Source organism: Podarcis cretensis (assembly GCF_951804945.1).
Source record: "Podarcis cretensis genome assembly, chromosome: 6".
Lineage (NCBI taxonomy): Eukaryota > Metazoa > Chordata > Lepidosauria > Squamata > Lacertidae > Podarcis > Podarcis cretensis.
The window spans coordinates 51725262-51751164 of NC_137175.1; the positions used below are offsets into that span (position 1 = coordinate 51725262).

Here is a 25903-nt window from a genome sequence, read left to right on the forward strand (position 1 = left end):
GAAGGGGGGGCCTGACGGCGGACGAGACTTTTGTGATTGGCATTGCAGATGGCCTATGAGACGGTAACGCCGATCCAGGCGGTCGTGGGGATTGGACTGTGACTGGGAAGCGCCCCCGACGCAACCGGGAGGGGGCGGAGCATAGGACGGTTTCGGCCCCAGGCTAATACTCGAGCCTTGGGCCTTGGCAAAGACGGAGGTGGTGCTTGTATGCACGTAGGTGAGTACGAATTAAGGGGGCTTTCTTGGGGGAGCCGTGACAGTGCCGGGGGCGGGCGGCGGACTGACTGACTGACTGAGCCGCGAGGGTAGCGAGAACGGGGGAGTGGGAAGCGAGGCGGGTTCGGGTGGGGCCCCTCTCGGTTGGCCTGAAGTCGCGTTTAAGGAACGGGAACCGCCGAGAGCAGCGGAAGACCGTCCTTTCGGGTGGGAGTGGACGGAGGGTGGGCTCCCCTCTCCGCTGGATCGATCTCTTTCGGGGCTCAGAGCCGCGCCGTGTGCTGCCAGGCCCTGGCTTCATGAGTGGAAGGGGCGAGGGACGGCCGGTCTCGCCGCCTCCGCGCACAAGCGAGTGACCCGATTTCCCTCCCCTCCCCTAGGCCGGCTTTTGTAACAGCAGGCGCAGCCCGAGGTAGCCCTGGGCGCCCCTACAAAGATGAGTGCTGTTAAGCCCCTCACGTCTCGCAGCGACGGGCGCAGCTTCCTTTCTTCTCGTAGAGAGGCAGGCCTCCCTCCCGTGTGTACAAAACCAAACAGGCCCGGCCCATCAAACAGTGCCGCACGTGCCCCTGTCAAGGAGACACCCTTCTCCTAAGAAGAGCCTTGCTGGCCGTAACACTGGGTCAGACCAAAGGCCTGTCTAGTCCGGCATCTTATTTCCCACCGAGAAGAACCCCGAAGAAGAACACGAGCGCAATAACCCTTTCCTGCTTGTGGGCCCCATCAACGATGAGATTCATAGCCATACTGCTGCCTCTTTCCCCTAGGCTTCATGGCCTTTCAGGATTGATAAATGTCTTTGTTGGAGGGGGAAGTAACTCTTTGGTGAGAAATGTAACTCAAGCTCCCATGTCAGGAAATGCCCTCAATAAAACAAAAGCAAAAGCATCGTCATACCGTATCCTCTGTAGCCAACCATTAGAACACCTTCCAGTATCCCAAGCGTGAGAATGGTGGGGTCTTTCGCAAACAGCAGTGTTGGCAGTACACCCTGGTACTTGTTTTCTGACGGGGGATTTTTACAGTGTGACGGATGTTTAGGAGGCACAAGCTGTTGAGAAAAACATGGTGAAAGTTAGGAGGATTTTTTTTCCCCTCTCTCATTCCACTCCCAAGATAGTTGGGTTTAAGTTAGTGATCTTTGGGAAATGGGAGGGGAAATGCCTTCATTGATGTTTAGCATTCTTTATATATTATGCTTAAACTATCCTGGATAGGCCTGATTTGATTATTTATTTGTGTTATTTGAATGGTTGTTTGTATTAGTGCACTTTTTTCCTGGTTCACATGTGACAAGGACAATTGTGAACAAGAACCATGGCATCTGAATTTGAGAACCCGAATCCAAGTGCGAGAATAATGACATTCCACCCAACTATGGAAGAGTTCAAAAACTTCAGCCGTTACATTGCGTATATAGAGTCGCAAGGAGCTCATAGAGCTGGACTGGCAAAGGTAAAACAGACCACAAAAGTGTTCAAAATGTTCTCTAGTATGATTCAGAAAAATATAGTGTATAGTTAACTTACTTACATGGGGGTTACATTCCAGAGATCACACCTAAAGCCAAAATCATGTTTAGTCCAAACCCATTATGTTTAGTGACAGGTAGGATTGCCAAATTTTCCCGGAACACCACTCCCTTTCTTTATGTTTTATTTTTTTTACATAAAGCTGAATGAGCAAATGTGCCTAAGTTGCCTTACTGTACCCTGTTGAGAACCACAGCATAGTGCTAATGAGAAATGTATTTTGCAGTGAAGATGTGTCTTTAGAAAGTTTTGATACACTGCTGCATGCCGTTGATGCTAAGGAAATAGTTCTTATTTTCATTACAAATAGGTCTTAATATTCCTCACTGATAAAAATTGAGTTGTCTAGATTTTCATAGTCAGACATAGAAATTTTGCACGTTATCTAATACTATTTGCTTCACAATATTTGAGATGAAGGGTAATCCCCCCCCATATTAAAAGTTGAGACAGTTGAACTACTGTATAATTCTAACCATGTCTACTCAGAAGTATGAGCTATTTAATTCAATGAGGCTTAGTCCCAGCTAATTATATCAAAGCATTATGCCAATGAAAACTATATTATAGAATTGTAGAGTTGGAAGGGATCCTGAGGATTATCTGCTCCAACCCACTGCAATGCAGGAATATGCAGTCGTACCCGTGGAATAATATCTTATGAAAGCATGTGCCTTACTGGGTTACTTCTACAGGTTTTATTTACTTGCTATTTTGAACCATTGTATCATTTGTCTTTTGAACTTTCTAGGTTGTTCCTCCAAAGGAATGGAAACCACGCAAATGGTATGACGATATTGATGATGTGAACATCCCAGCTCCTATTCAGCAAGTGGTCACAGGCCAGTCAGGCCTCTTCACACAATATAACATCCAGAAGAAAGCTATGACAGTTCGGGAGTTCAGGAGGATAGCAAATAGTGATAAGTATGAAAGTTTAAATACATTTCTATTCTGTAATTCTGTCTATCACAGTGATAGCCAACATGGCACCTTCCAGATGATGTTGGATTACACCTCCAATTCCTGGCCATTTTAATTATGCTGGGTGGGGCTAATGGGAGTTGTAGTCCAAAACACATGGAGGGCAGTACATCAACTACCTGCTCTAGTTTCTTTTTTTAAATGACTGCCAAGCAATGCCCATGTATGACCTGTCCTTTAGTTTTAACAAAAAGAACAGATCTTCATACACAAAGGCACGAGTCAGCCCCAAGGATCCCCTGCTGCGCATTACAATTCTTGCAGCCATAAGAAACTGATGTTTCGTCCTGTTCTGTGGCTCATAGGAATTGTGTTTATCCCTGCTGACCACCCAGGAACACTGGTGTTCTTTGTCAAAGATTATCACCAGAATAGTTGAGATAAAATTATCCAGTCATGTACTGTATTTCTTAATGGTCTTTTTCTTCTCAAATTATGCAAATCAGTTTTTTGGCAAAGAACTTGAGCCTGATTGCATAGCGTATAAACGTTATTACTAAAAGTAAAAAAGAACAAGAATGGAACGTTTGGCTTCTTAGTTCTGCATGTTTATACTTATACATATTCCCTCTATCCATAGTGCTTATCTAATCTGTTTTCTATAATACATTTTTATTAAGACTAATCTGTTTGTTTGTTTTTTAAAAAATGACTGCTACTTTTTCTGACATTTCTATGAGATATGCCTATGAAAAAGAAAGTGAAAAGCAATTGCCTTCTATTTTAGATACTGCACCCCTCGATATACTGATTTTGAAGACCTTGAACGCAAATATTGGAAGAACCTCACATTCAATGCTCCAATATATGGTGCAGATGTTAATGGCACACTCTATGACAAGGTAAGAAGCAAACCTATGAATAGGTGTCTCTAACTTGTGTATGGTTTACCTTGCTTTCAGTAGTGATTACAAACTCTTAACCTTGATGCTGAGCTCTAACCATTGTAGGGTGTCACTGAAGCAAGTGCAGACTTACCTGTCCCTGTTGCTGAAATTACCAATAGGGCAAGGAGCAGAGGTTAGCAGTAATATAGGACAAATAATATTAGTTATTACAGCTGATAAGATGTTAATTGCTTGTTTCTGTTTGGCTTCATTTAATTTCTTCAGCATGTAGATGACTGGAATATTGGCCATCTGAATACAATTCTTGATGTAGTAGAGAATGAAAGTGGCATTACTATAGAGGGGGTGAATACACCATATCTCTACTTTGGAATGTGGAAAACATCATTTGCCTGGCACACAGAGGACATGGACCTCTACAGCATCAACTACTTGCATTTTGGGGAGCCCAAGTCATGGTGAGAGAACCTGTTATGGAAAAGCATTTTGTATATAACCTTTACTTAGATTTACCATTCTGTATTTCTAGTAAGAGTCTCATGGGCAAGCAAACTTTCTGACTTCCTTAGTTTGGAAAAGAACAAAATTGGCCTATAAATGTTGGTAGCTTAGCAATTGAAATTATTTCTCCATTATTTCCTATTATTATTATTATTACTACTACTACTATTATGATATCTAAAGCTCTTAAACCCCAAGCTCCCCTATGCTTTTTGTTTACTTAATGTGTTTGTGACTACAGGTACTCCATTCCTCCAGAGCATGGGAAGCGGCTGGAACGCCTTGCTAAAGGTAACCATCTCTTTCTGTCTCAGTGGATGTATGCAGTTGATTGTTTCTGAAGAGCCATAGGATCTACTTTCGCTTTAACGCTACCATGGCAATAACCCTAATCCAGCATTATAAACCTAACAGCAGGGAGGAAGAACTTTTTGCACGTGAGGGGAAAACCTTTTCTAGTGCAGCAACTTACCCTAGTTCCCATACAGTTCAATGACAGGTTAGTGGAGTGATGAAATTTATTAAATCACAGTCAGTTTCTGAATGTTGAAATGAGCAATGTTGGAAGACTATTACCCTTGCACAGCTCCCTTTTCTTTTTTAAGGACTACATAGGTGAAGATATGGACAAACATTCATCTTTTCTTATATCTTCAAAGAAAAGTTAGTTCGTCAATTGCTATGTCCTTGCAGCTGAAAGAGGAAGCATTATTCATTAGCACAATCCAGTAGATCACTGTAATAATCATGTCACATTGTATAAATATACAATATATAATTCAACAGTGATGGTTGTACTGCTGGGGGCTAGTTTTGGCTTCCTTGGGCAATGCCTGACATTGGAGAAATTGGAAAACCATTTTGAGAAGAGACCTTGGATGTGGGGAAGGACTGTACCCCAGTGTGTAGGGCACATATCCTTTGTAATGGAGCTCCAGGTTCAGTTCTTGGCATCTCCGGTTAAAGACTGAGCAGGGCTGGGAAATGTCTCTGCTGAGACAGTTGGTCTCTGAATGAGTGTGTGGGAAGGGAAATTTCTTTGTGGTGGTAACCAATCTTAGAATCTGGGAATGAAGTGTTTAATTTTATTCCTAAACTCCTACTTGGGGGGGGGGGGGTGTTTGAAGTTAGGCTGATTGTCTTAATTGTAATCTGTTTAGGCTTTCAAAATGTTTTTTACTCAGCTTGGTTAAAGGAAATCCTCTAGTTAGCTTCACTGTCTTTGGAACCCACAAACAAGATGCAGCTTCTATTAAGAGTCTAAAAAATGGATATTAATCTCCACCTTAGTTCTTGGGGGTTTTATTGTCAGGTGTCCCCCTTCTCCATTTTCATTATTTTGATCCTTATTCTGAGTCTGTGACATAATTTGTATTGTGCTATGAGATGAGATAAGGAAAGACTGTCCACCTTTCCATTGGAAACAAGTGGGTACAGTCACCTTTGAGAGAGCATGATAATGGTCTGATTTTTTTTTGCAGTCTTGTCTCTCTCCTGCTTGAGTAGCAAGAGTCAAGAATAAAGTATTAAATAATGTAGCCAAACAGTATTTATGTGAGCAGCCCTTTTCATCCAGGAACATGTATAACATCTTTACTTAAACAGGGTTCTTTCCTGGAAGTGCCCAGAGCTGTGAAGCTTTCCTTCGTCACAAGATGACCCTAATATCTCCATCAATATTGAAGAAATATGGCATTCCATTTGACAAGGTGAGAAAGGAGCATTGGCATTACTGCAGTTTTAGAGTACATCTAAGGAAGCATCAGGGATCCTTGTAAGATGACGGGAATTGGATTTCTGAGAAGTTGATGAAAACACCAGAAAATACAAAATCTCTTATGAGATCCCTTAAACTTTGGCCTTCCTATTTCTAGAAAGGTCTGGTCTTAAACTTACTGGACAAGATAGTTTTCTTCTGCAAGTGAATTATAAGGTGCAGGGTTTGATGCTGTGCAGAGGGATGTAGCAAATTATTATTTGTTTGATTTGTGCCTACTTAGCATAACATGCCTTAACATAGGGGTTGGCCACATGTCTCTTTTCTAATGCCAGTTTCACAGTTCTAATTGAAATGGAAAAGGCACTACTATAGCATTGAAATATAGTTTTAGTCACTCAGTCTCAGCTGATACATAATTTGTCTAAATATTTGTTTACAAATGTACATGTGGCCAAATAAAACTTTAACTAAAATGTATGTTGCACCTCATTTCTTCTTCTGTCCAGATTGAAATATGCCATATATAGTTCAATTTGCAGAAGTTCTCAGTCTCCTAGAAATTTGTGAATAGTGCAAGTAAATCAGCCTTTGACAATTTAATTATTTGAGCAAAAGGGTAATTGAGCCCTATGATTTTGGATTCATAGTATTAGAACTTACAAGTAAGAGATAATGTGAAATGCAGATAATCTTGAGTGGCCTTCCTGTCTTACAGGTGACCCAAGAAGCAGGTGAATTCATGATAACCTTTCCTTATGGATACCATGCTGGCTTTAATCATGGCTTCAACTGTGCTGAATCTACTAATTTTGCTACACTTCGGTGGATTGAGTATGGAAAGCAGTCTGTACTAGTAGGTGTCAATTTGCTTGCTGCTTGAAAAAAAATATCCCTACTTAACAGCTTGATTTTTTGAATGGGGATCTTGGAACTTCTGTATTTTTATAACAAATATTTTGGTTGGTGATTCTGGGCTGCAAAGTCGAATCAGCCAGTTTAGTCTTTCTAAGATTGATTATGCTTAAAAATGTGCAGTGGGAGGACTTGATTAGAGAACTTTGGAGTCCTTTACACCTCTACCCCATTCTGGTAAGCAGCAGTGATTGTTGGTATAGGGAGGGCTCTGATCTTGCTTCCATCTTTCCCCACAATGGCCAAGTAAATAGCCACAAGGAGCGTCAGGGCAGCTATATGGCACCACTGCTCTGGCTGCTCCTGCGTAGTCCCCCAAATAGAGGCAAATCTTGCTTCATCTACTGTATAAAGCACAAGGCTTGTGAAATAACAATGTGGTAATGAGACTTGTTGAGTTTCCCAGTACTCTTTATATATTAGGTGCGTTTGTTTGTGAGAGAGAGATTTTATTGAACCTCCCAGTGCTCTCCCAGCCAAGGGTCTGATCAGAGCTGCACTTTCTTAGCAGTGTGGCAGCTACAAATGGTTCTAGGCCATTCACTGGGTCCTTTTTTATTTCAGCATTAATCATTTGTTACACCAACCAACGAATGTGTTGATGTCAGAATACAGCTCACAACTGGTCTTGAACTTTTGATATTAAGAATATTAGACAGGAATTGGATGTACACACTTATTACCCAGCACTCCCCAAATACATTTCCATTTACTCAGTAGAGCCCCCTACCTCTGTTATCCACTCCCTTTTTGCACATGATTATTTTCAATCTCAAGTCTAGTACCTGCTTATTAGTTCTGACTGGGAATGGTATGTGAAATCATTGGAGGGAAAACATGGTAGCAGAGTAAAGTAACATTGGACGGAAATAGAAATAGAAGTGGCCTCACGTGGTTTGTTATTCCATGCAGTGTTCATGCCGAAAGGACATGGTCAAAATCTCCATGGATGTCTTCGTGAGAAAATACCAGCCAGAACGCTACAAGCTTTGGAAAGCAGGGAAAGATGCAACTGTCATTGACCACACACTTCCAACTCCAGAGGCAGCTGAGTTCCTTAAAGGAGAGCTCCTCCAGAAAGTTAAGAAGGCGAAGCAATGTCCTGACGAAAGTGAACCTGAAGAAGGATGCAAAGCAGAGGAAGATGCGGAGAAGAAGAGGTATGTTTGTCTTTTATACCGTACACAGAAATTGTGAAGTGGCCAATTCAGGAGCTGGATATTACCTTCCTTTCCTATGAACAAATTTGATCAAAAGTGATGATCAACCTACTTAAGGACATGGCCATCAGCAAATTCTTGTTTTGATGTTTTTCTGGCTCACAGAGAGGTGATGAATATTTAGGTGAATGCAGGAAATAAAAAGCATATAGCTGAGAAGGCTACTTAGTGCTATTTGATAAGCATTTTCTTTAAATATATTTTCAATGTAGGCTTGTGAGGGAGCATTTTACAGAAGAAGCTGAACTGATTTAATATATTGCAAACATCTGACTAGATTACCCTGCCTTTTCACCTTAAGTCTGTATCCGTGATGGATACATTACATTGAAGATGGCTACTCCATGGCTACATAATAGTCAAGTCTCTCAGGACCTTTATGTAAAACAGGGATCTTTTAAAGCTGAGGAGGAAATGCTGTAAAATTTATTCCAAGCATTGATGTCCATGAATGTCCATTTACTCTGCGGCAGAGTGTGGTATGGTTTCTATCACCCTTCTCCGTTGTTGTCTCCATCATGATACATGCATTTATTTATTTTTGCAGTCCATTATAAGTCCATTAGTCAACTAGTCCTGAGAGATAGCAACTTGCTGTGCTGGCTTCAGTTGTGCTTAACTTGTAAGACTTGTTTTTGCAGCATGCCCAAGCATCGCATTGGAACCAAACGGCACCGTGTCTGCTTAGAGGTTCCTCATGAGGTGAGCCAAAGTGAGGCCTTTCCCAAAGAAGAGCTGGGTTCAGTGCAGTTTGACATGGAAGTGGCAGAACCACCTGTTGGACCTGCTAGAGAGCCTGTGCAACAAGGGGACCAAGGGCTTGCACCCCCAGGTAACTGCTTCAAGGTCTTGCTCCATTGCACTGCTCCATCAGCGTGTACCATGTTGCTGCGGTTTTATTCATACTGTCACTCTGGTGCCATGTACCAGGTGCAACACACATTAGATTGAAAAGGGCTACTGTTTCTGCATTACATGCAGAAATCTAGGCAGTAAATTAGCACGACCTTTAAATCTAACTACAAAATACATGCTCAAAGAAGCTGGGGCAATCACAGAGAAAGTAGATGGGTTCTTTGCAGTAATGTTCACCTTAAGTTATTCAGCGTCATTTGACAAAAGAAGTCCAATACTACCGTGTCATTAAAAGCTTTTAGAACAAATTAATAAAGTGAATAGCGGTTAGCCCCCATATCAAGTGGTGTTCATCTGAAAGTTGTAAAGGAACTGATACAGAATTACCAAAGGGTTCATTGTGGTAACAATAAATTGCCTATCGTTAAAATCCTTAGAAGGTAGCTAATATGTAGTTTTTAAAAGATTTGAAATAGATTGGGAATGTGCGCTGGGACATGCAAGTAGGGATAATATGTGTCCCCTCCCTCTTCCCTTAATGTTGAGTTTTAACATTATGCAGGTAGAGAATTCAAAATGGACAATTTTTTTTGGAAAAAAATGCTTATGAAATGTGCAAGCATGCATGCTGAGAAATGGTGGGGTGGTGATGACACTGAGCTAGAATGTTTTCTTGGTGTTTGAAGTCATGGAATAAAAAGGTTGCTAGGGCACTGCTGACATAGCCAGACTTAGCTACCTGATGGATCACCTCTGGAAGCCTCACTTGGAATTTGTCTCATTTGGCAGTTACTAATGAGTGCTTTAAACATTGTTTTGGTCCAGAATATGCAGATTCCTCGGAAGTAAAATTTGAAGAACTGAAAAATGTCAAACTAGAAGAGGAAGAGCCAGATGCAGCTGTTTTGGATCTTTCCATCTCTCATTCTGTGACTTCAGCCTTGACCCAGTCAGCCATGAAGCAGAGTTCAGCCTCCAGCTCTCAGTCTGGCTCTTCAATGTGTTCAAGTTCTTCAGATTCTGAATCTTCTGACTTCCCCAGGCAGGCCCTTGAGCAAGCTGAAGTTCTCACAGTGCACAGTTATGCTAAAGAAGAAGTCGGTGGCATGGACAGTGAGCAGCCCTCTGGAAAAAAAGCCAGTGCTACTACCCGTGTGAATGAACAGGAACTTGCAAAAGTAATTGGAAGATTAGTATTGGGATTGCATTACAAGAGCAGTCTTGCTGTAGCATATTCTGCAAGCAAACTAATGATCAGTGATATCTAAATTGTATGAATTGTGTAATAGATCAGGCTTGACCTTAAGACTGGTCTTCTTTTATGTAATGTGCTGTCAGCTTGATCCTTGTAGTGTTTTCCAATACAAGCATAAGCTAGATATTAAATAGGTGTGCATTTGTGCTAGGACTGTGTTTTCTGCTTTGGGCACCAAGTAACTCTAGATGTCCAAAAGCTATATATTTACACCTCTGGTTTTTAAGACATGAGTACTTTCTCCGAGTGAAAGGCTTGTATGTCATGGAACATAAGCCACAAAACTTTTCTCTCTCTTCTTCCTGACTTCAGTTCTGAAAATTCTCTCCCTCCCCCCCCCCCCCCCCCCGCAATCTGTTTATGTTGTGCTGCATCTGTTGTCTGTGAAGAGATGCCCACTGACCTACCTCTGTCTTTTCCAGATGGCGAAGGAGTACATCAGATCAGTAAAAGACCGAAAAAAATCAAAAGGGCGTCGCCAGCCCCTGAGCAAACTACCACGTCATCACCCACTTCTGGTTAAAGATGGCCTCAGTGATGATGGTAAGTTCAGTGTTGTTTCCTTCCCGCAATAGAGGTCTGTTGTGGATGCTAGTGAGGATTGGGGATTCCCAGATGTGTGCCCTTGTGCAATTCCTGGGCAGACACAGATTTTTTGATTTTTTTAAAGGTGTGCGTATTGCTCACTTGTTTCCTACATGCATGCCTCATTTGTGCAAAATGAACACATTTGAATGAATGAATTGGAAGGCAGGGACAAAGACAAAGGGGAATGCCTACTGGCATGGATGGAAGCAAGCAGATTTGGTCTCCAACTGCAAATGTGTGTATATGTAGACTAATGAGGTAAAATTTGAATGGAGAAAATGTGGATTCAAAATGAAATCCGCCCCCCACGTTATTTCTTGAAATATGTTCTCTTACTCATTTCTGGAATATTTTGATTAATAGTTCCTGAGAAGATGCAGTGCATGGCTAACTTAACTAGAATTACTCTGGCATTGAATTTTCAGCCAGCAGGTTAGGGGCAGGTACAGGGCTTTGATCTGTTTTGGTTCCTAAAATTCAATATACCTTTTGTATCTGTTTAACATTTAGTGCGTACTGTGTTACTTCCAAGTTATTGATCCCATAAATTAAATAGGCTTGAGGATCATCATGCTAGAGCTTCCACTATTGCACCACATGTGTAAGAAACCTGCTTGTGATTGCTGCTGGTGAAGCAAACTTTCAGCAGGACTGGGCAGTTGTACACTTTTGGGGACAGTGAGAACAGTGTCGTTTGGTAGTACTTGTGAAATGGTTCAAACCGTTAAGGAATTTTCCAACAATCTATAAGTCCCTTGACTCCCTTTGCAGCTCAGGTTTGTAAGCTTTGAAAGACCCCTGTGTATCTTATTGCAGAGATGTCAGAGCAGCTGGCACCAGATGAAGAAACTGAGGAGATAGAAACATGGGCAAAGCCACTCAGCCAGCTATGGCAGAATCGCCCTCCAAACTTTGAGGCAGAAAAGGAGTACAACTCAGCCATGGCTCAGCAAGCCCCCTATTGTGCAGTCTGCATGCTGTTCCAAACCTACCAGGTAAGCAGACCAAATCTTTTAGAGGTCTTTGTAGTGCACCAGCGCTGAGAGAAAATAGCCAAGGATATAATAAAAACTACGTTGTGGGACATTGAACACCAGGAACTAACAGCAGCAGCAGAGAAAACATGTTCCCTTCTCTGGAGACCTAGAGATCTAATGTTAGACTGCTTTGCCTCTTTCATTTGACAAATGTTTTGTGTCACTGGAAAGGTGGGAATTCTGTACTGATTTGCTATGGATATTTGTATGTGATGCCAATAAGAGGTTTGATGATGATTCCATAGAGAGTTACTTGTGAAAATACTGTGGGGTATGGGTCTCTTTAAATCGTGTTGGATTGTTTCCAACAGCTGCTAGAGCCTACCCTTATCAACACCTTCCATTTAGCTTCTCTGAGCCAGATCTATTAGAAACCTCTGTAGCAGTTTGATGTGACCCAGGAAGCATGGAATATGGAGCAGGATAATAAAACAGAATGGGTACTATAATGGGATTACAGTACAAGATAACTGGGGTCAAATTTAGCCTGTCCTCGATCTTGGCACACGATTACTTGTTTAAATTTAAATTACTTGTTTAAATTGTTTAAATTATTTAAAATTATGCCCTCACATTTGTACCTTGGTCTGGCAGCAATTTGGCTTACTGGGTTGTGTGGGGGGGTTATGTCAGTAATATTTAGTGTTTCTTTCTCACTAGGGAATTCTACTAAATCTACATCTGATTTGTCACTAACCTTGTCATTGGCTGTGTTACTTGTCTGTTTAAGACTAGAGTATTGTAGTTCTTGTGTTCGGACAGGACTGTACCTGATAGGTAGCGTACTGAATGAGTAGGTGGCCTTTGTTATTACCTACACTCTTAACTGCCTTGCCAAACTCATGTCCTATTAAATGACTCTCTTTCCTCTTCTTACAGGCAGATTGTGGAGGCCAGAGCTCGCAGGCAGCTCCAGATGCTGATGGAAAGATGAGAACTAAGCCCCTAATTCCTGAGATGTGCTTTACTACCACTGGCTGCAGCACAGATGTCAGCCTCTCCACTCCTTACTTGGAGGAAGATGGCACCAGTCTTCTGGTCACTTGCAAACAGTGTCAAGTTCGAGTACATGCCAGTGAGTACTAAATATCCTGGGTGTGATCCTGTGCTATGATATTAAATGCTGTCCCTCCATTTTACTCTGTTTTAAAAAGGGAAAGATGGACCTGTGGTAACTCACTGCTACTTTTAAAAAAAAAAGCAGGGAAGGATGCAAAAAAATATTATTGAGCTGCCTTCTGGGAACTACCTTGATTTGTACAGAGAATAAAATGAACAGGTGCGTGGAATACCTTGCATTAGTGTGAATTAGCTAAGAAATGAACAGGAAATCTAATCTGTGCACATAGTAGAACTAGAGCATGCCAAATAAATTATGCAGCAGATTTAAAAAAGCATACAGAAAGCATTTGCACACCACACGTAGTGGAACTGTGAAATTCTTCCACTTGAAAGTTTGTATAAGAGTTCATTTAAAAAAGACAGCAAATGATCAATAGGAATATCAGCTACTATTAGGATTGCCACAATAAATTGTCTACATAATGTTTTGGGTATTCTTAACACTTCCGGTCTCTAGCGATTTATAGTGAGAAAACTAAATCTGGTTAGTTACCCAGTTTTAATAATTTAGCCCCTCATTCCTAACAGTGACCAGAGTCAGGATCTGAAAACCCACCTACCCCTACCCCCATGACTGTTCTTAGGTAAATCATGAAGAAATGTGGGTATTCCCATTTTGAAATAAAATATGAAAAGCGTGTAAGAGGCTCAGTTCTGTTGTTAGATATGTATTACTGTGATTTGAATGGGTGATGGAATGGTTAGTCTAAAGTCCGCTCATGTTCTGCTGTTGTCTATTTCTTCTCCCTCTGGTCTGAATGCCATACTGTTGTGTTTGGGGACGCAACTGCTGTATTCAGCTATGCAGTGATTAATTCTATCAGTAAATAAGGTTACTGAAGCAGGAAGAGTAGAGTCTGAAAAAGCTTGCCAGTTTAGTTATATGCTGCTTCTTCACAGTGAGCTGTGCCCAAAGAAATTTACAACATAAATCAATCTATCAAAGTACAAAAAAGGAAGGGGGAGAAATCAGTTTACAAACCTACCAATAAATCCAAATAGGATAAAATCAATAATTCAGAAAACATCGAAGAAATAAATAATCTAGATTTAACTTACATTTTGCTCCATATTTATGTATTAATGGACAACACACACACACACACACGCACGCGCGTGCACGCACACACACACACACACACACATATATATATATATACACACATATGCATATATACATACACACACACACACCTATATATATATATGGGAAAAAATGCTTCTCCTGTTGAAGTTGTATGTTCATTTGTGTTAGGTTGTTATGGAGTAGCCCCTGCGAAAGCAACTGAGGACTGGAAGTGCTCTAGATGCAAAGCTAATGCCTTAGAAGAGGTAAGAAAATCTTGAATGTCATACCTTTTGCTAAAAAACTCTTATGTATATGTGTGGGCCTTGACTCAATGCTACTGGGATAGCTTTTGGAATTCTATACATGAAAATGTTCTATTGAAATGTAAATAATATTGTGAGCTAGTTTCTGTTATGAAAATGCTTCATGGAATAGTCTCAAAGGAAATTGGAAGGTTGACTTACTGAAATATATGGGCAGTGACTGTTTTAGGCGTGTGCAATTGATGCATGACTGTGCATGCATGTATCATGCTGTCCCCAAAAGTGGCTGGAAAAGGGAGTGGAACAGAGCAGGTTGTGCTTACATGCACTCCGCTGCTGCCCATGGAGGGTCAAGAACGTAACCTCCACACAAAGCAGTCAGTCCCTGTATTTGTGTCTGTGTTTAATGGTAGCCCATCCATTGAATGCCTCATACTGGAACTGTTACAAAGTGCAAGATTCTTTGAGGTAGCTCTTTTGAAATTTCCCTAAAGCAGTATGTCAGGTTGCACATTGAGATTCCATGTTGAAATTAATATTTATGGTGCTCATTGAGAACCATTATCTGGTCTGCTGGTTTAGAGAATTGGGTCCTGTTTAGTATGTGGCTTATAGGTACTTGAGCTGATAATGGAACTGGTCTGTAAGGGCCACTACCTAACAATTTGGTTAGGATGCTGTATATAGGCTTAGCATCCATCTGAACAAGGCAGAGTTCCTGCTTCACCTCCACCTTCAATTTTCATTGGTGTAGGAGGACTTCCTCTTCATTTGTTCTAGAACTCAACCCCATTGAGTGCATTCTGCCCAACATGAGGCATATGTTAAGCCCTTCATTTCTGCAGGTTTCTAGTAGAATTGGTTTGACTTCTCTTCCGCTTTAGTATGCTAGCTTGACAAAAGTGGTTAATGCAATAAAAAGAGAGATAAGCTTGTACAGTCTGCAGGACTGAGCATTTTGTGTGTTTGAGAGAGATAGGAAGGTTCTGTCACAAGGATGAAAGTGAGAATTTCTTCATTTCTTCTGTTTTGGTAACGTGGCTTTTTTCCTTACCTGTCAGGATTGCTGTTTGTGCTCACTTCGGGGAGGTGCACTTCAAAAAGCCAATGATAACAAGTGAGTACTTGGGTAACTGAATATGGAAGGGATGCAGGTGGCGCTGTGGTCTAAACCACTGAGCCTAGGGCTCGCCGATTGGAAGGTTGGCAGTTCGAATCCCCGCAACAGGATGAGCTCCCGTTGCTCAGTCCCAGCTCCTGCCAACCTAGCAGTTCGAAAGCACACCAGTGCAAGTAGATAAATAGGTACCGCTGTGGCGGGAAGGTAAACGGCATTTCCGTGCACTGCTCTGGTTTCACCAGAAGCGGCTTAGTCATGCTGGCCACATGACCCAGAAAAATTGTCTGTGGACCAATGCCGGCTCCCTCGGCCAGGAAAGCGAGATGAGCACCACAACCCCAGAGTCGTTCGCGACTCGACCTAACTGTCAGGGATTCCTTTACCTTTACCTTTTACTTGGGTAACCGAATATGGAAGGTCTTTTTTCCTAAAATGTGTCAATAATTCACTTAACTTGAAGCAACAGATCTGGGAATTACGAGTTCCTGTTTGGTGCAAAGTGGGTTGAGAGGAAGCACATTTGCTTACCTAACCTTTGTACAAGGGAGGGGTAGGTGTAGGTTTGTTGGTTTCAGATGCATCATCTCCTGCAGCCCATCTTTTATAAGCATGTGCTAACACTCCATCTTCTGATGTTGTTCAGGTGGGTTCATGTTATGTGTGCTGTGGCAGTTCTGGAGGCTAAGTTTGTGAACATCGCAGAACGCAGTCCAGTGGATGTCAGTAAAATACCACTGCAGCGCTTCCGGCTGGTAAGAAGGCAGATTGTTTTGTTCCTTTGAAGTGATCAATAATCCCAGCATATGCTTTTTGATTATTCTTCCATCAACATTCTGACAAAGGATGTAAAATAAGGTTGTTCAGACCAATAAGATAAGTGAATCTGGAGTGGGATTAGAAGCAGAAGCAATTGTACAGGTGTAAAGTAGAACACATAACCTGCATACTGTAACTTCTAAGCACTTCATATATGTTGTTCCAGTGATCTGTGCAGCAGCCCTATAAGTTAATTATGTTGTATTATGTTGCAGATTAGGGACGCGGGTGGTGCTGTGGGTAAAACCTTAGCGCCTAGGGCTTGGCGATCGCATGGTCGGCGGTTCGAATCCCCGCGGCGGGGTGAGCTCCCGTCTTTCGGTCCCAGCTCCTGCCCACCTAGCAGTTCGAAAGCACCCCTAAGTGCAAGTAGATAAATAGGTACCGCTTTATAGCAGGAAGGTAAACGGCGTTTCCGTGTCCTGCGCTGGTGCTGGCTCGCCAGAGCAGCTTCGTCACGCTGGCCACGTGACCCGGAAGTGTCTCCAGACAGCGTTGGCCCCCGGCCTCTTAAGTGAGATGGGCGCACAACCCTAGAGTCGGACACGACTGGCCCGTATGGGCAGGGGTACCTTTACCTTTACCTTATGTTGCAGATAGCAACTTAAAGCTGGAATTATAGCTTGCCAAAGGCCACTAAGTGAACTAATGGCTATAACTATTTGTTTTCTGCATTTACATCCTGCTCTTTTCCCATGAAACTACTAATTCCAAAGCCCTTCCCACCAACTTTTAGTCAATAGTATTCACCTTGCTCCTGCCTGCAAGATGGACACATCTTTCCTAGATGTGTAATTATGAGGGGTTGAGAGACCCAAAAGCCTACTAGATACAAGAGATTAGAGGGCACTGAAATGCCAACAGCATTGGTCATACCAGTGTCAGGTTGAACACACCAGTTGCATTATAATGAGAGAGCAGACTGCTTATGCTGCAGAGAAAGATGGGAAAAGTAAACTATCCCAAGGAAATGGGCCATTATTCTCCTGCATCCTATGTATGGTGTGCGGTTAACAGCCCTTTTCATCAGCAAGCAGTGTTGCATTGCATTTTGTTGTAAATTACCTTGAGCATAGCAGGGGAAATTTACAAAGCAATATGGCATAGACTACCTGCAGCTAACTAAACAGCATGAGTTCTCTATTATTCTTCACAGGGTTCTAGAGTAGCAGTGTTCATTTGTGGAAAGTGCAGTACTGTATTTTCTTGATGGAGATCAGTAAGCGCATTGACATTTTAAAAATGAAACATAAAGCCTATAATAAAACACAAATCAGAACTGACAGACCTATTGAAAATAGGAATTTATCACATCTGAACCCAAACCCTCTCATCTACTTCTCACTTGAAAGAATGCAGATGACTTCTTTTTTTAAGAGCATAGGAAAATTCAGAGAACAAATTCTGAAGGGAAAAGATGTTCTTTTCCACTGAGATAGTAATTGCTATACCTCCTTTCTGTGAAAGGAGACCAGTAATTAATTAGGGAGAGGACAAGGGAAAAGCATTCATTGCTCATTTTTATAGTAAAGATGAATGAATAAGCTATTCACTGGCAGTTGGCTAAGGACAAAGCAAGTAAAACCCAGCTGTAGTTTTTTATGAAATACAAGTGTCCCTGCCTAGCTCAAGAGTCTGTCATCATCATCATTATCATTATTTATATATATATATATATATATATATATATATATATATATATATATGTATGTATATGTGTGTGTGTGTGTGTGTGTGTGTGTATATATATATATATATATATATATATATATATATATATATTGCTATTCATCAAACAATCTTCGGGCAGTTCACAAGATAAAAATACAAGATAAAAACCCATGGAAACTTGAACCAGATAAATGACATACTGTCAGGTTTGAGACTGGGTAAGCTTTTGAGACTGGATAAGCAGAGGCAAAGGTGGGGACAGCATTGATAATTTAGTCACACTTCTCCTTAAGAGATTTTCCTGCTACCCTCTTGATATTACAGTAGCTCCCTCTCACTCAAAGTATGTCTCAAATTTAGTCTGCTGTTTTCAGGGTAGTGTGGTGATATGAACATAATTCATGACTTGTTTTTATTTATGCCTTGGAAAAGCCTTTGTGTTTTGTTCCCACCGTGCCTTCATCTCAGTCTTTCATATTACTGTACAGTTAGAATGGGTATCATAGTCCATTAACTGTTGCCCATTTATCTTATATTGTGAATAACCTGCTTCTGTTGTCAGGTATTTCATGTTTTTCAGCTGATGTTGTACAGCTAGGTTGGCACTCCTGTTTATGTACTAGTTCAAAGCCCTGTGCTCTAAATGAGATGCTTGTTCTTTGTCATTTGGGTATTAGACTTTTGGGCATATCAGATATGACATGAGAGCAGGGATATTGGAGGCACCATTCTTGATAATTTCTCAGCAATTATTTGAGGAAGGGAAAGCCCTGTAAGAATTGTGAGGAGACTGCCAGGGAGGGACAGCTAATTGATAAGCCAATAAAAATGATTCATGAGGAGTTTAATGGTCCATCCATTTTTGTGACAAACCCTTGAACAAAAGTTGATGTACTACAAAGCTCACATACATAGGTAAGCATAAGATGCAAATGGTTAACATTTATATGGAATTTGGAGATATCCTCAACATTTGAAAAACTATCTCAATATTTCTAAATCAGTCTTATATAAAGTGTGCTTATTTCAGTACCTAAACTTTTAAAATGTAGCATCCAAGCCAGATTTCAAGCTGATATGACTCACTGTCTTTTCTGGTTGTCATGTTCCTTGAATCTGTTGACCCTAAACTGGTTTGTTCACAGAAATGTGTTTTTTGCAAGAAAAGACGGAAGAGAACTGCTGGCTGTTGCGTGCAGTGCTCTCATGGCCGCTGTCCTACATCCTTCCATGTCAGCTGTGCTCAGGCAGCTGGAGTCATGATGCAACCGGATGATTGGCCTTTTGTGGTCTTCATTACTTGTTTCAGGCACAAGATTCCATCCCAGGCAGAGGTAAGGTCATGGAGGCTGTTAGATTTAGTTTAACTGTTAAAATCATTTGCATATCCATACAGGGATGAAACTAGTTAGGAATCCAAAGACATGTAGCACCAGCAAAACATAGCGCTTGGGAGGGGAAACAGTGATCTGCTTTGTTCAATGGAGGAGCATATCATTTTAGGGCTCTGTGTTAATTGACAGCTTTGGGCAAGTTATCTTACCCTTCCTGGACAGAAAATGCATTGGAAGTGCTTCGCTCCCTGATCAGTGGTCCATAAGCTTGGAAGTTTTATTTATCTTGACTATGGCTCTTCTTTTTTCTTCAGCGAGCCAAGGCTGCTCTTCAGGATCTTACCGTGGGGCAAGCAGTGATCAGCAAGCACAAGAACGGGCGTTTCTACCAATGTGAAGTGGTCAATCTGACCAAGGAAACCTTTTATGAGGTCAACTTTGACGATGGCTCCTTCAGTGACAACTTATACCCAGAAGACATTGTGGTATGCTATGTAATGAAAGATCCATTCCACTAGAGGGTGTATAGTTTAAGGAAATACCTTCCTGAATGCTCATATTGCATCTCAGGTCACATTGCTGAAGTATTAGTGTTCATTGAAGTGGGACAAATCTCTAAAGCACCTGAACAGGGCTCAGCATATCTCTTTGGGCTGTAGGATGTAGACTCTGAATGGAGCACTTAAAATGCCTGACTGCTTTATTACAAATATTTTCCATTTCCTCCTCCTTGGCATTTTTGTACCTTTAGCATCAGATAACACCAGCTGTGGTAGGAGCACATATCTGAAACACCAAGGATAAAGTGTTCTTTGTTTTTTTATTGTTAAAACTTGACATGTATTATTGAGAAAAAATAGGGTCATAGACAGGTATCTACAGAGATGAATTAGCCACGACTGGTTCCATGCTGTAGAACAGCTGTGTAGTTGTAGCACCAGATTTGAAGTGTTAACAACTGCCTATTTAAGGCAGCAATGCTCTATGTGTAACACAAGTGTCATTCCTAACAGCAACTAAGAGAGAGCAGTAATTCCACTTAATGAAAGGTCTGATGCCTCCTCAACCCCCATTCATCCACTCAGCTGGTAACTCTCTCCAAAGTGGGTTGGATAGTTGGCAATATTTATTCTTCCCATTTGTAAATAGATAATGTTTATCTTTTTCAAAAAATTATCCCACATGACAGAGTCAAGATTGTCTCCAAATGGGTCCTCCAGCTGGAGGTGAAGTTGTTCAAGTGAGATGGACAGACGGCCAAGTTTATGGAGCTACATTCGTGGCTTCGCATGTTATTCAGATGTACCAGGTAAGGACTGAGTGAGAAGGGATTATACCTCTATCTTCTGTCTCCCCTGTCTTTTTGTATGGGGTTTTTTTCCCCTGATGGCTTACTAACTTGGAGGTCTACTACTTCTGCTCAATTCACAAACTTATTTGTCAGTTGTACAAGTGGCAGATGGCATCTAGGCTGTAGCTTGGCCATAGTTAAGGAGTACTGGTTGAGCTGAGCATTTGAAATTTGACCTGCTTTAATTGTGGTTGTGTGCTATGATTCTAAATATCTGTCCAAGTCCCTTCGCAGTCCCCTCTCTTGCTGTTAGCCTGTCTTTCACCATTCCCACCCTGATGTCTCTTGAGGGCATATATGCAGATTCAGTGTTTGTTTCTCAGCATCAGTTCAACAAATGCAGAAGCCATGAGGGGACAGATGGTAAGATGGACATTATCCTGAACTCAGGAAGGCATGGGTTACTGTGCTCACTTGACAGTTGCCTGATTTTTCTGGATGTAGGTGGAATTTGAGGATGGCTCCCAGCTGATGGCAAAGAGGGATGATGTGTACACTCTTAATGAAGAACTTCCTAAGAGGGTCAAGTCAAGGCTGGTGAGTCAAGGAGCATGGGAGGCTGATCCATGTAGTTCTTTTCACAGAGAAGTAAAGTTATAACTCAGACCTTTATGTGCCTGAGATGGTTCATTTCATGTAGCTATGAGCATAGGTGCATTTTAATTATTAATTTACGATGAGGGGGGCACTATATCCCTGCAAGGTGCAATCCTTGATTTTAAACAGCGATCGTGGATCTTCTCAAAACATTGTAAAATCCCTTGTAACTAGCCCTAATTTTATTTTAATGACTGGCAAACTGAACTGATGCTTCAAAAGCTGCCATTCAAAAGTCCTGAAATTGAAAGCCCAATTGATTACCTGTTTGTGGGGATCAGCTGGGCCACCTCTAATGCAGAACATGAATGCCATTCTCATAGTAACTATTTTGGTTGATTTCTCTCCCACAGTCTGTTGCATCTGACATGCGCTTCACAGAGATCTTCACAGAGAAGGAGGTCAAACAAGAAAGAAAAAGACAAAGGGTCATCAATTCACGCTACCGTGAAGATTACATTGAGCCTGCACTGTACCGGGCCATTATGGAGTAGTAGTGGAGTAGTAGCTGGCAACAGAATTGCGGTGACCACCTCCAGGTGGATCCTAGCACAGCAGAGGCCAAACAGACTGTCTTTACATCCAGGTTTTTTAAAAAAATAATAATGAAACAAACTTACCTGATTCTGCAGCACCTTGAAGGTGGTTGTCAAGTAATAGGATGGATTCAACTTTACTGGCAGACTCTAAGTCTAGAATTTGGGAGCACTAAATTCTCTGACTTCCTGAACCATTTGGCTCACACCAGCTTGATGGCTTCACTTTTGGCAGTGAGTTTCTTTTTGAAGTACAAACTCTTCTCTACCAGAGGAAAATCTTCTTAATACAACCCCAGGGAGCAACAGACAGCTGCAGTGCTTTTTCCTGGATTAACTGTCTGGTTCAGGGTGTGTTTTCCAGCTCACCATGCCTGCACAAAGCTGGCGATGTCACTGGTGCTTGACAATTAATTCCTTTTTATATTTATAACCCTGTTTTTGTCATGAGCACGTGTTTTTTCAGCATCACCTCTCTCAGACGGAGCCAAGTGGGATGAAGAAGGGAGAGTGAAACTGATTAGCTCCTTTTAGTCCCTACTTCTTGAACCTTTGATTTAAGTTTTTGTCCTATTTTATATTCAGAGACTTATTTACTCATGCGTTTAATTGTAATAGTATTTGCCTATGTAATAGGAAACTGTTTGGAGCCATTTAGCACGTGCATTCCTTGGGCAAGAGAATCCTAGGAAGTACCCCTCATTAAGGCAATAAGGACTGCAGGCATTCCAGGGCCCTGGTTCTCCTGGGAAGACGAGAAGTCAGGCGCAGGCATGTAGCAAGGATGCCTTGGAAAATACTTGTAAGCATATCTCACTGGCATTGGCTCCAGCTTGTGGGGTGTCTTGAGTATAAATTGAGTATTTATAAAATAAGTGCAAAGGTCAGCATTATTGGTATATCTGTTTAGGAACTTTATGCTGGTTTTGCCCTAAACTATGATGGTAAAAGTAGCCACAGAACTCATGTGTATTTGGTCCTATCCAAGGTGTGGAAGTTCAAGGGGTATGATTTTGGGAGAGAGAAAGGGCTGCTTTGGTGCTTTACAACAATGGGGACAACTTTATGTACGTTCCAGAGAGAGTGCAAGCTACTTTTATAAATATGTTATTGTAGTGTATGTAGGGCCATATCATCATGAACATGCCCTTATCTGACCTTGGAAGATAAAAGTACCCTCTTGTTCATTTGGCTGCTTTGGCAAAGGATGTGGTGCCACAACCCTCTGTTCAGCTATTTCTCTTGCTGTATAAAGATGTTCTGTATCGGAAATTTTAGGGATGGAGTGCCTTCTTACACAACAGACTATGTTGTGGGGCAGGCCACTGCTTCTGTATCAGCCTTGCAGTATATATTGCAAATTCTTATAATGTAATTTGACCAAATTCTCCTTCAGCTTGCAAACACAATCTTCAGGCATTTTTCTGACTCTTCTCTCCCTTTATTAATTGTAATTTTGGTGTGGCCTGAGGCAGCCCATAACGGGGGGGGGGGGGATATAAATCTTGATAGCCAGTATTAACTTGCTCTGTGTGTTATTTGAGAGAGTCTAGGAGTGGGGTGACTTCAGAAGCAGTGTATGTGGGATCCCTGAATGCACACACATGTACATACACACAGCAGACTGGAAGATTAGAAAAGTCATTGCATCTCATTGATTTCTGTGACTGTCCTTTGAAGAGTGGCAGCTCCCCAAATGTATAAATCTGCCTTTGGAGAAACACTTCAAATATTCTTGAATGCTTTTCACTCCCTCCACTATCTGGGTGGGTGGGTGGGCATACTTTTTGGTGCTTTGGGTAACAGATTCCCTCTGGTCAGTATTCTTCTGGCTCCCCAGGTATGATATTGAAAAGCAAGAGTCTTCTATCTTTTTCCCATGAGCTTCTTCCTGTCCCAGCTGGCATTTTCTGCATCTTGATTCAGGAAGGATTGTGTTTATATACAGAAATCCTTATGTTGGCATATTTTTAAAAATATGGCTTATTTACTGTTATGCTTCAACTGAAATAATGGGCTTTTCTGTATCAGCGTTGAAACTAAATCATTACCTTAAATATTATCAACATACAAGGGGGATTTTTCCTTATGCTTTTGTTTCAAATTGTCTATGGGAAAAACTAGTCTAGAAGGCATTTAAATTCACCCGATAAAAATAGTCTTGAACTGTAGCTATACTGTGGCTCAGGGCCTTTTCTGAATATTTTTTAAAATGATATCGCGGTTGAATATGTGTGTCTCTGGAAATGGCTGTTCCTATTCTAGACTGTGGGTGAACCTGAAGATAGATTGCAACAGGTTAAAGTAAAACAAATTTATATTGTGTGGAGACAATATGTAAAGTACATTGTGGCTGAACCAGCACACTTTGTGAGAATTCTAAGGATTCTATCCAGAACTTACTATAAGTATTCTGCTCTACTACTATTATGGGTGTGTGTCTTGCTTCATTTAGATCAATTAAATGCATTTAATCTTAGTCAGCATAGAAGATTAGTGAAATAGCAAAGCAGGTGTCTGTCCCCCAAAATGCCAATTATTGATTAATTTTATATAATGACTGTGGGAACTCATTTGTACCGATATTTTAATAGGCTTTTGAGGAGTTAAACTCCTTGTTATTTGCTTCTCCCCTACTTTAAATACAAATTAACTGATTAAGATGCATGAACAGCAAGGAGCAGGCTGAACAGAGTGTTATTATTATACACATGATGTCATTATTACCCTTCTCTAAATTGGACTCCAATAATTTCTGACCTGTTTGAAGTTTTACTGGCTTTGGAATGGCAATGTGAGATGGAGACAAGATAGGCAGCTTTATGTATTGTTTTCAACCTGATCTAGTAATATAATTTTGGACTAGACTCAACTGATTAAATCTGAAACACTTTAACATTGTAAGCCTCATGTATTTAATTACATCATGGAACCTCTATTGCTTATCCCAAGTTCTTCCTTTTGTATCTTTCCTAGTTACATGGTAGTTTGGTCACTGTTTACTCTTAATAACCCTGGATCATCTGATATTTCTCCTCCACCCCCACCCCCCAACCTTCAAGGGTCATTCCAGATATTCTGAAAATAAATGTACTGAAGTAGGGGTATGCCTTATGCACACTTGAATATACTTTTGGAAGTTCATCCGGTTTTAAGCCCACAGCTCCTAATTCAGAAAATGATAGGCAGATAAAATGTGAACAGTAAGAGTGAGAATGAAAAATATAGGTAAAAGGATGGAACACTTTCTTCCTCTCTGTCCTCCTTTTCTTGCGGGATGGGATGGGATAAATGTGATTTGCACAATGGTAATATTTCCAACTGTAAAGTGATAGGTGAACTCTCCTGAAAAAAATTTCTCCATAGAGCAGCAGAAGTGACTAACTTGTAGTCCAACAATCTCTGGAGAATTCTGCCCTACAGAATGCTTTCAAACATACACACACATTGGGAAGGGGAAGGAACTTTACTACACCCTTCCCAAGAAAAGCAACAATACTTTCTGAAAAGGGGAAAGGACAGCAAGCCTTGGGGAGGCCTTGATAAAGATGTAAGAGGCCCTGTTGGTTTCCTTAACAGGAAATTACAATATTGAGCATTTGCCTTGAAAAGCAGAGGAAACTATGAATACATGTTGCCCAGCAGGAAATTATGTTTGTGAGCATACTTTGGTGCATCATTTCCAGTGCAGAAACAGTTGGCCCTTTCTGCCACTAGTTACAACTTTAACTTTCTCAAAGGTAAGATGGTTTGGTTGTGCTTTTGTGGCTTCTTTGGGGGAGAATTGGCAGGCAAATTCAGTTTCAAGCCATTTGAATTTGGCAAATCTCGTCCTTGGCTTCCAGGCCCGTGCAGAGCTTGTCTGAGGCCCAGGGCAGAAGTCTTGTTATATAATAAAAGTTACAAAGTCAAAAAAAAGCAGCCAGTCCAGTTACATAAGATGGCAGAGCCACTCAGCTTACCCCTCTGAAGCCCAGGGCAAGTGTACTGAGCTGCCCACCCCCCACTCTGCACAGTCCTGCTGGCATGTACTGAGATGTGAGATGAGCTGTTTCAAAATCTGCCAAATTCATATTCACTCCCTTCGCTGCAAGTACCGGTAATTGAAATGTCTCAAAGGTGTGGGAGATGTAGCTGCTAACAATGCTGTTCTCTAGGGTTTACCCACATGGTTCTCCTTTGAAATGATTCTGGGTAACGCTGCTGGCTGCTGGCTGCTTTTATTAGTGAAATGCAAGCCAGCAGACCTTTCTAACTTTTGCATCTGTGCCTATAACCATGGTTTGAATGGGGTACTAGAAAGGTAAGTGAAAGGGGAAGGAAAAGTACGTGCTGGAAGGTTCATTGAGTTGT

General features: G+C 41.3%; 1 protein-coding gene and 1 long non-coding RNA gene across 2 annotated transcripts in view; one reads left to right on the forward strand and one right to left on the reverse strand.

The window, feature by feature from the left end:
* Window positions 1–25903, reverse strand: part of LOC307218325 — a 259902-nt gene that overhangs the window by 45221 nt on the left and 188778 nt on the right. The window lies entirely within an intron of this gene.
* On the forward strand, window positions 84–24446 carry KDM4A (lysine demethylase 4A). Its single transcript, XM_079980266.1, has 22 exons — window positions 84–220; window positions 1486–1674; window positions 2503–2678; window positions 3463–3577; window positions 3848–4041; window positions 4326–4375; window positions 5690–5793; window positions 6520–6657; window positions 7629–7876; window positions 8578–8768; window positions 9617–9969; window positions 10469–10589; window positions 11451–11629; window positions 12551–12746; window positions 14049–14125; window positions 15187–15242; window positions 15889–15997; window positions 18878–19066; window positions 19381–19551; window positions 20256–20375; window positions 20862–20954; window positions 21368–24446. The coding sequence occupies exons 2-22, from the start codon at window positions 1537–1539 to the stop codon at window positions 21506–21508; spliced, it is 3159 nt and encodes a 1052-aa protein (XP_079836392.1). The 5' UTR covers window positions 84–220; window positions 1486–1536; the 3' UTR covers window positions 21509–24446.